The 9946-nt window shown below is 37.7% G+C and overlaps 1 protein-coding gene across 2 annotated transcripts in view; it reads left to right on the forward strand.

Moving 5' to 3' along the window:
* The window catches only part of LOC107714785 (semaphorin-4B-like), a 69974-nt gene that overhangs the window by 30005 nt on the left and 30023 nt on the right, over positions 1 to 9946 (forward strand). For both annotated transcript variants that reach the window (XM_016520755.1, XM_016520754.1), the window contains exon 2: positions 4462 to 4837. In XM_016520755.1, the coding sequence (XP_016376241.1) occupies positions 4723 to 4837 (115 nt within the window). In that variant the 5' untranslated portion in view covers positions 4462 to 4722. The remainder of the gene's footprint in view (positions 1 to 4461; positions 4838 to 9946) is intronic.

Consider the following 9946-nt stretch of genomic DNA (forward strand, 5'->3'; position numbering starts at 1 on the left):
TGACACTGAAGACTGGAGTAATGATGCTGAAAATTCAGCTTTGCATCACAGGAATAAATTATATTTTAAAGTATATTAATTGCAATAATATTTCACAAAATAACAGTTTTTTTTTCTGTATTTTTGATCAAATAAATACAGCCTTGATGAGCACAAGAGACTTCGGTAAAAAACATGAAAAATCTTAATGATCCCAAACTTTTGAATGGTAGTGTGTATATAATATTATGATAGGTTTTTAATTTTATATTTTCCAGTTTTCATTCTTTTAAGTTTAGTCATTTTTATTTGTTTATTTTTTATATTTATTTTTAATTTATATTTATTTCGGTTTTCATTTTAGTATTTGTACTTCAACTTTTTTCAGTTAGTTGCCAAAACTATTTTTTTTTTAAGTTTTCAAGTTTTTTTTTTTTTTTTTAAGTTTTAGTTTTTCTATTATTGATCAAATATTAGTTTTTTTCTGATTATTTAATTAGTTAAAAATGTTTAATAGTTTTAGTTAACAATAAAATGTTTGGGTGATTTTTATTTTAATTGTATTTTATTTTGTTTTATTTTGTAATTTATTTCCCCCCCAGAAGCGGAAGATACTATTGTACGCTTATCTAAAGAAAAGCATTAGTCTCTGGCTTTGCTTCAGGATAATTTGATCTCATCTGAAAAACCAGATAATCTGGACAGCTGTTTCTGTAGTAAACTATTTCTATTTTTATGAAAGATGGAAGTGACATTTGATGCCATCATATGGCTCACAAACTGGAAGGACACAGAATTATTGACTGGGCGTTGATTGAATAGAGATTATTTATGTACTTGTTAACACATGCCATAATTATTTGTGTGGTCTGTGGATGAAAGTTTCCTACTTTATGATAATGCAAACCATTTCCCCTTTTTTCCTTCAGGAGTTCAGTATTATTTGCACACTAGTTTTATATGTCTGGGAAGAAAAATAATTTAAAGGACACTTCGTCCCCAGATCCTTCCAAGAAATACCCTCCAAATGTCTCTAAATTATAAAATTATTTTCATGTTACAAATCATATTAAAGTCATGCTGTATCAGTAATGTTTTTTCTTGCTAACAGTGATCGACCACCAAAGAAAAAAACAACAACAACAAAAATACAGATCTTAAAAATGGTAAAAACTACCAAACAAATATATTAATTCAGTCCAAATGAGACCAGTTTTTCCATTATTTTAACTGAATGATTAACATTTAAACATCATCCTCATTCATTGGGGTCGTTGCTTTTAGGATTTGGGGAATTGTAGTTAGTATTTGATCATTCATCACAATAAACACCTTTGAGGACCAGTAGTGAGATGATTTATGGCTCCTGCATTAATCCAACAGTAGAAAGAAAGGGAAATGTGTATTATATTTCTTTGAGAGAGACCTTCAGTGTCCTACTTCAGCTCCTCACGTGCCTCAACAGCATTTATCCTTTTCCTGTCAAAACTTGAAATTAATGAGATCACATTGCCATTGGTCAACTGGGATGTCACTCCAAAGTTCCCAATGCAAGGAAGGCTAATGGTGCTTTGTAAGCGAGTCTCCCGAACCAATATGGCTGAAGCCACAGCCTTGACCAGTGCAGGACACATTCCAACCCCAGCATATGGACAGTAGCAGGAGGAGTTTGACCTTGTAAATGTATCTCTTGCTTGAGCTGAGATTCCATAGCTGTTGGTGATAAAACAGTGTAGCAAATGCCAAATACAGCAAACAATGAAGTTTGCGAACTCTTCTAATGGGAATTGAGTTTTTTGTGGTGGTTGCTGATGTATTATCACCAAACTATACATAGAATGTCCTTCAAGGTTCTATATTTTCTGTAAGTGAAGATATAGTTCAGGTTAAACTTGCTGTGTCCTTTTGTGCTACTTTGTTTGATATGTGCCATATGTTGTTCATAGGTATACACAGCTTAAACTAGCTTAGACATAATGTATACTGTTTTGTGCCATTAGGCCTTGTCTGATGTTGATAAAACCACAATCATCAATGATTCAACAGTTCTTCAGAAGATCATTTGTGGAAATCTAAACCGCATTGCTTTGTAATCAGTTTATCTCCTCATGCTGTGCCAATACAATTTATGAGATGCTGTTTAAACAAGCAGCAGTTTTCCCATTTGGGACGTGAATCTTCCCAGTGGGAGTCCAAGGTCTGTCGTGCTCCAGATGGAAAAGTTGCCTTGCTTCTGTCTTCTTTTTATTAAGGGACGACTGTCAGCTAGTGCTCTCATGTTGCCTATATTAGAGCAAAGCATCCTTGCTGTTTTGGCAGTTGTACAGTAAAGTGGCCCGCAGTATCACTCTTAGAGCTTGAGCTTGATGCCAAATTACAGCGTTGGCTCGATTTTGAGGCTTTTTGAGGTAAAGCACAAATAAATATGATGATCTCCAAAAGCGTTATGGCATCCACAGGCCACCCGTTACACCTAATTAAAACTCAGTAATTACCAGTGGTGGAAAGAGTACTGAAAAAATATACTCAAGTAAAAGTACCATTACCTTACAAAAAATGTAGTGTGAGTAGAGTAAAAGTACTTGTCCAAAAAACTACTTGAGTAAGAGTAAAAGAGTAGCCTATTTAATTACTCACTTTTTAAAATGTTACATACTTGTGGAATGTTATGTTACATTCATGCCTAGCGAAAGCCAGACTACTTTTTTTTTCTTCCTCCAACTCTGAATTTAACCACACCCTATTTGTTAGCCCTTTACTGTTGGCAGTTCATAAAAATAAAATATACACATTGACGTTGATATTAAATCTTAAACCTAAATGGGAATTGCAATTGGATTAGCTTTGTGGTTGTGCTTAAAAGGCTCGTCTATATAGCCAGAGTAATGGAAACCACTTAAGTGTTAGCCTGCTGACATATTGGGTTGATGACAGGGTTGGGTTCTGTGCTGTAGATCACAAATCAAGTGCAAAGCTATTCAACTTATTTACAGTCCATTTCATTTGCCTGGAAGTCAAACTCCATGTATGACTTTACCTTGCTTATCTAAATGGAAGCAAATGAGGTTGACTAAGCAGGAGGCTGGAAATCATACATTTTATGGCATTACCTTGAATATCCGTTCTCAGAATGGTGCTTTATGGAATGGAACAGATGAGTGATGATCAGTGTGGGTGATTATGGTAAAGTGGGGTCATCTGTTCTCCGAACTTTGTAAGCTAACATGTAAACAGAGAATGAAGCACTTTCCATTGTCTCAGAAATGATACCACCACTTCCAGGAAGTGCTCATTTATTGCCTTATCATCCTTACACCCTACTGAGAAGACTGGCTTACGCCAGTAGATATCTCCATGTTGTTTCAGACTAGTTTTTGTTGTTCACCAACAAATACAAGTGCACCAGAATTATCTTTTTTTGTGAAATTCGCTGACCGAAGAATGGCATCCAAAACACTGCATAATATAGATATTCCGCTGACTAGCAGTGGTGGTCTTTCAAAAAGGGCACTTTTCTACAAAACTTGCTCACCTTAGCGATTAGCGCTGGTTAAACACAGACATAGAGCCCTGCTGAGCAGTGAGTAAATATTGTGTAATTTGTGTCCCTTAGGGCTACATATTCTCATTCATGCAGTAATTCTTGGCACAATGCAAATCTTCTCTGATGATTTATAGCAATATAACCCCACATGGAGAGTTGGCCGTACAGGTAGAAGACGTCTGGTTTGAGCTCCCACATCTCCTGGTGCTATCAAGCATGACCTAAAGCGACTCGCTCACACTGTATTGTGGGTTTAGCGAAGCGTGAAGAGGATGTTTGCTTCATTTAGAAATAGATAAATGCTTGTGAAATGAACTCTATACACATGGTCTTAATTAAGTCTATGATTTTTGTTAGGGGTTTGAGGCACTTTTTCCCTTTCAGCCTCCCAGCTAAACCAGCTTTAGCTAGCTTAAACCAGCTAAGAAAAGCTCAGGCTGGCTTAAGCAGGGTCAGTCCTAACTAAGCAAGTATATCAGTCTACTTCTGTAGACTACTAAGATTGCAAAAAACCTGAATATTCTGAGTACGAAGTTGTGACGAGTGGGGGCGGGGTCGAGAGCCGTGGGAACGGAGCGAGGCCGGTGGAGTAATTGATAATGAGCGACACCTGCACCACTCACCGGTCTCGAGTCTCACGGAGGAGCTCCGGAAGGATAAAAGGGAGGAGTGACGACCGTGTCGAACGAGAGAGGACCAGGCCTGGAGTTTATTTTGTGTTTTGTGTGCGGCAGTCGTCCGCGAGGGGCTGCCGCTTTACTTTCGTTTTGTGTTTGTTTATTTGATTAAAGTTTTGTTTTTAGTGTTCGCCGGTTCCCGCCTCCTTCTTCCCGTGACTACGAACTTTGTTACAGAAGTATAAACTGTTTTGATGAAATTCCCACTAGCAATAAAATGTTTATCTTAATGTGACTATTCTTGTGTCTTGTTTGTTGCAGATTTTTGAAAACGCCTGTGTGGGAATCTACACAAGCACATGGAGACTGATTTGGGCTTTACCACCGCCCTTGAGGACTTGTTTCTTGGTGGTAATCCACCATTGTGAGGCCCTACGAAGGTGAACAACGGTCGTCCCATCAGTACACGTTTCTCCTTTTCAGGAGTTTGAGGAGAAGAAGAAAAATAAACGAGCAAGGGAAAAGATCTTCATGAGCGCCAGAAAATCCAGAGAGAAAACACATTGAGACACAAGGAGCAAAATGTGGACACTAATCATGACACGTGTCTCAATCCTATTTCTCCTCCATGTCCTTCTGGTTGGATGGGGTCAAGCAACAGAAGACGACGTCACCCCTCGCCTCAGTTTCTCTTACAGTAAGTGCACAGAAGCACACATGTACAACTCACTCTGAAAGTGTGTAAAAGAGCAGAAAGGTACGAGACTATAAATGAAGGCTGGTTTGGAGTCGACTTAAGAGCTCTGAGGGAGCTATGGGCTGAAGACCCTGTCATCTCCCACAGACAGTAACACTTGCTGAAGTGTTGATAAACAGAAAGCAGATACCAAGGGCTGATTGGTTCATGCTGGCCTCCGGCGTGTTTGTATGGAGGTGGATTACCGCGTTTACAAAACCACTGTGCCACTGCGAACATAATGTGCAACATACACATGCATCTCCACGTCAGTCATCGAAGAACAACAAAGCGTCTATTATACACTTCTGAGTGGCCTCACTATTCTTCAACAGCATAATACGTCCCCTCTCGCTCATAATGATTGCTTAGCTGCATCTCTAACATAACATCTGTCATGTTAAAGACAAACCACTTCCTCTCGCGTGAATCGCAGGCAATTTTGGGTGCGTCCATTCATGTTTTTGTAGGCTTCGGTGAATTGTGAAGAGTAGAGGCACAATGAGTCTGTAAACACAGTGCACTATGGTTTTATTAAGTTACTATAGTACTATTGATCGTGTTAGATGATGGTTTTCATCACTAAGGTACAAGTCTTTTGTAATGGAGAATGTTGACGCCTTTTAAGACAATAGCGCGTTTTTTGTTAAAGCAGTGGCATGCGACACAGTTGTTTCTAATTTAATACATACAATGGCATGTTGTGTAGTTTGAAGTGTAAATGAGACTATTTATTTGTTGTTTCCAAGTCCACAAATCCTTCAAGTCATGGGTTTGCTGTGTTTGTCCTATGTGTCTTCATCATGTTGGACAGAGAGTTTGTCAACCTATATTCATATCCACCTGCGCATCCTTTCCACATTTACTTCTCACCTTCATTTAAACTGGCTCAGGATGTGATAGGGTTATACTAAACCTGCCTAAACATGTCGACTGCCTCTTTTGAGGGTCTACCTGCATGGAGGTCTTGTTCTCCTGCCAACCATAGGAACTTCTCTTCTCTTCTCTTGACTCTTCTCATTTTGTCTTGTCTTGTCATCTTGACTCATCTTGTGTCTTTTCATCTCATTGTGTCCTTTCTTCTCATTTTGTCTAATCTCTTCTCTTCTTGTTTTGCCTTGTCTTTCCTTCTTTCTCATTTTGTCTTGTTTTCTCTTCTCTTCTTCTTTTCTCTGCTCGTATTCTCTTCTCTTCCTTTCTCGTTTTGTTTAATCTTCACATTTTGTCTTCTCATCTTGACTCGTCCTTTCTCTTCCCCTCTTTTTTTGTCACATTTTATCCTTCTCGTTGTCTCATCTCTTTAATTGTCTTCTGTTCTCATCTCTTCTCTTTACTTCTCATTATGTCTTGTCTCATTTCATCTTTTCTTTTTGTTATGGTCTCATCTTGTCTCTTTAATTGTCTTCTCATCTCTTTTCTTTGCCTTTATTTAAATCTCTTCTCGCGGAATCTCTTCACTTTTCTTCTGGTCTTGTTTTGTATCATCTCTTGTGTCCTTAGTACTCTCATCTTGTCTCTTCTCAATACTTTTAGTCTCTTCTCTTCATTTCTCTTCTTGTCTCATTTGTCATTCCTCAGTTCTTTCTACTGGCTAACATTTTCTTGTAGCACTTTGTTCCTCCTGTCTTTTGCTGTTTGTCCTTGTGTTGTCCCCAGGATCATGCTGTATTGTAAGAAAGAATGCAGCTGTTCTTTTCACTGGTGTTTCTCTTCTGCCTGTCTAATGCAAAAAGGAATCCTGCTAATACTCTCTGTTTGAGTGTGTTCCGGTGTGTCTGTGTCTCTGTATACGCTGTCACTCACCTTAATGCCGAATTTCATGCAGGTAAACCTGAATGAACAAGAAGTATTCAGGGCTGAATTCACTAAACATAAACATAATCTTGCGTCTTTTTTACAAACCAATCATGGTCAAGTTTAACTAGCTGCTAAATAAAATGTGTAATCTGTAAATTTGCACAAAAAAAATTTAACTTGCGTTTAGCGGATATTCATGAACATTGCCTGCTTTGCACAATTTCTTAGTGAACTGAAAATATGCAGACAGTGTATCCAAATAAACACAGCTATCAGAAAGTGCAGTTTATTCTTAGCGAATCAGTTTTTTTGCAGTAGATTCTATATTTGGCGACACTTATAATAAACAAATGATTCTGTACTGTTTAAATGGTTCCAATTACTGCCATTGAAATGTTCAGTGTGTGCAGCACTAGTTGAGTTAAATTCAGGAAACTGTTCTGGTCACACTGCGGACTCCTACCCACTGGTGAAAAGCCTCTGATCTCTAAACCTGTACAGTGATGCAAAACAGACTACGTTCTGCAGAACGGCACACCTTTGACCAAAGGGCCGTCAAAGTGGCACAAACATTCTTCTCCCTTTGCAGGTTTCCACCTTCCCTCCATTCTAATAAAGAGCTAATCTGGCATGAATAATGAATGGGGATGTGTGTGTATGTGTGTGTGTTACAGTGTAAATGCTGGTCTGCTTCTCATTATGTGCCTATCAAGAAGGATCAGGGTTTGAGGAAGAAAAACTACATCTGCTCAGCCTCTCTTCTTTTGCTCCTCTCTTTGATACACACTATGCTGCAGTGCTTAAAGCGCATTAGAAAGCTATTTAAAAAGACACCTATAAGCGGTTTACACTAGAGCTCTGTGCTTATCCAGCCATTTTCTCCTGGTAAAGCTGGGAAATGCATCTACAGAAGGTACAGAAAGAACCTCTTGGTTGTTGACTGGTCCACCACTGCTATTTATGAGTTACAGACATCAGTCCATTGTGTTTATCCCTTGGTTTATGTACCTGTAATACTTCTTGTTTTTATTACCCTAGCCTAAAATTGAAATGACTTATCCTCACTGTAATATATAGCATGCAAACGGTATGGTGCTCAAGCTTTGTGTGGTGTTTGATTCTTTGTGGCTGGAGGTGATCAGGCATGTTTGAAGCAGCAGAGACCTGCACTATGTGTCAACCATGGAAGGCTTCCAAAACGTGCATCAAGTGGAAACAGTCCATTCATATCCAGCCGCATACATCACGTAGCTTCTCAGGTGGCACACTGTAACATGAGAGGAAGGAATGTCTCTTGTTTACTTACTTAGAGCTGTTGTATTTTTAACCCTACAATCAAAGCAACACATCAAAACCTATACATGCTGTTCCATGTGACACTGATTTGAACATATCAAGGTTGTTTTTTTAGCGCTGTCAAATTAACATGTCAGTTTAGCGTGGTTCATTAAAAAAATGCTATAAAAGGAAATATAATAAATATTTCTACAGTACCATTAGAGCAATTTAAGCAAACAGGATGCCAATTTTGAATTTAAATTGAAGTAGAATTGAAATGAATTGAAATTCAAATAAATATATATTATGGTCATTTTCAACTACAAGAGCAAAAAAAGACAAACTTGTTGGAAAGTTTTAAAAACAGTTTAAAAGTTTGAAGTTTTATTGGATGGATGGATGGAATTTAAAGGATTAGTTCACTTCCAGAATAAAAATTTATTTATAATTTACTCACCCCTGTGTCATCCAAGATGCTCAACATGCCTTTCTTTCTTCAGTCATAAAGAAATTAAGGTTTTTGAGAAAAATATTCCAGGATTTTTCTCCATATAGTGGACTTCAATAGGGACCAACGGGTTGCAGTTTCAATGCAGCTTCATAGGGCTCTACACAATCCCAGCTGAGGAGTAAGGGTCTTATCTACGATTAGTCATTTTCTACAAAAATTAAAAATGTATGTACTTTTTAACCACAAATGCTCATCTTGCACTAGCTCTGCGATGCACGTCCATGACTTCGCATTATGTAGTCACATTGGAAAAGTCACACAGCGTGACGCAGGCAGAAATGCCGACCCAGTGATTACAAAGCAAATGGGCAAAGAAAGTCAAACGCCCTTTACAAAAAAAGGTAAAACAACGATGTCGGACAATTTCGAAGTTGGAGGAGAAAATGAGATGAAGTTTTTCGCCCTACCCTACATTTTTTAACCGAAGTACACAGACGAAGAACTACTGTAACCACACATGACTTTTCCAACGTGATTACATAATGATTGAAGATACGCATGCGCATCGCAGAGCTAGTGCAAGACGAGCACTTGTGGTTAAAAAGCATATAAATGTTTTTTTTTTTTTTTTAAATGACAGATCGTTTCGCAAGATAAGACCCTTATTCCTCGGCTGGGATCCTGTAGAGCCCTTTGAAGCTGCATTGAAACTGCAATTTGGACCTTCAACACATTGGTCCCCATTGAAGTCCACTATATGGAGAAAATTCCTGGAATTTTTTCCTCAAAAACCTTAATTTCTTTTCAACTGAAGGAAGTAAATCAGGAACATAGGGGTGAGTAACTTATCAGGATTTTTTATTTTTGTATTTCTTATAGCATAACTCAGAAATACAAAAAACACAGAAAATAAAAAGGGGAAAAAGAAAACAAAATAAATAAATAAAGAATTGAACATACAGGTCACCAGAGGCATCACATACAGTTCTTACATCCTCCTTATACAGTTATTTTTATAATAGGGGCTACTCTCCCAATTACTTATTGTGGAATAAAAAGATATAAAGGGTATATTCAGAATAAAAAGACGTGCATTTGTGGTTAAAAAGCATATAAATGTTTTTTTTTTTTTTTTAGAAAATGATTGTTTCGCTAGATAAGACCCATATTCCTCGGCTGGGATTGTGTAGAGCCCTTTGAGGCTGCATTGAAACTGCAATTTGGACCTTCAACACATTGGTCCCCATTGAAGTCCACTATATGGAGAAAATTCCTGGAATTTTTTCCTCAAAAACCTTAATTTCTTTTCAACTGAAGGAAGTAAATCAGGAACATAGGGGTGAGTAACTTATCAGGATTTTTTATTTTTGTATTTCTTATAGCATAACTCAGAAATACAAAAAACACAGAAAATAAAAAGGGGAAAAAGAAAACAAAATAAATAAATAAAGAATTGAACATACAGGTCACCAGAGGCATCACATACAGTTCTTACATCCTCCTTATACAGTTATTTTTATAATAGGGGCTACTCTCCCAATTAC

Source organism: Sinocyclocheilus rhinocerous, unplaced genomic scaffold, assembly GCF_001515625.1.
Source record: "Sinocyclocheilus rhinocerous isolate Xijiao unplaced genomic scaffold, SAMN03320098_v1.1 scaffold58, whole genome shotgun sequence".
In the NCBI taxonomy this organism is placed as follows: Eukaryota; Metazoa; Chordata; class Actinopteri; order Cypriniformes; family Cyprinidae; genus Sinocyclocheilus; species Sinocyclocheilus rhinocerous.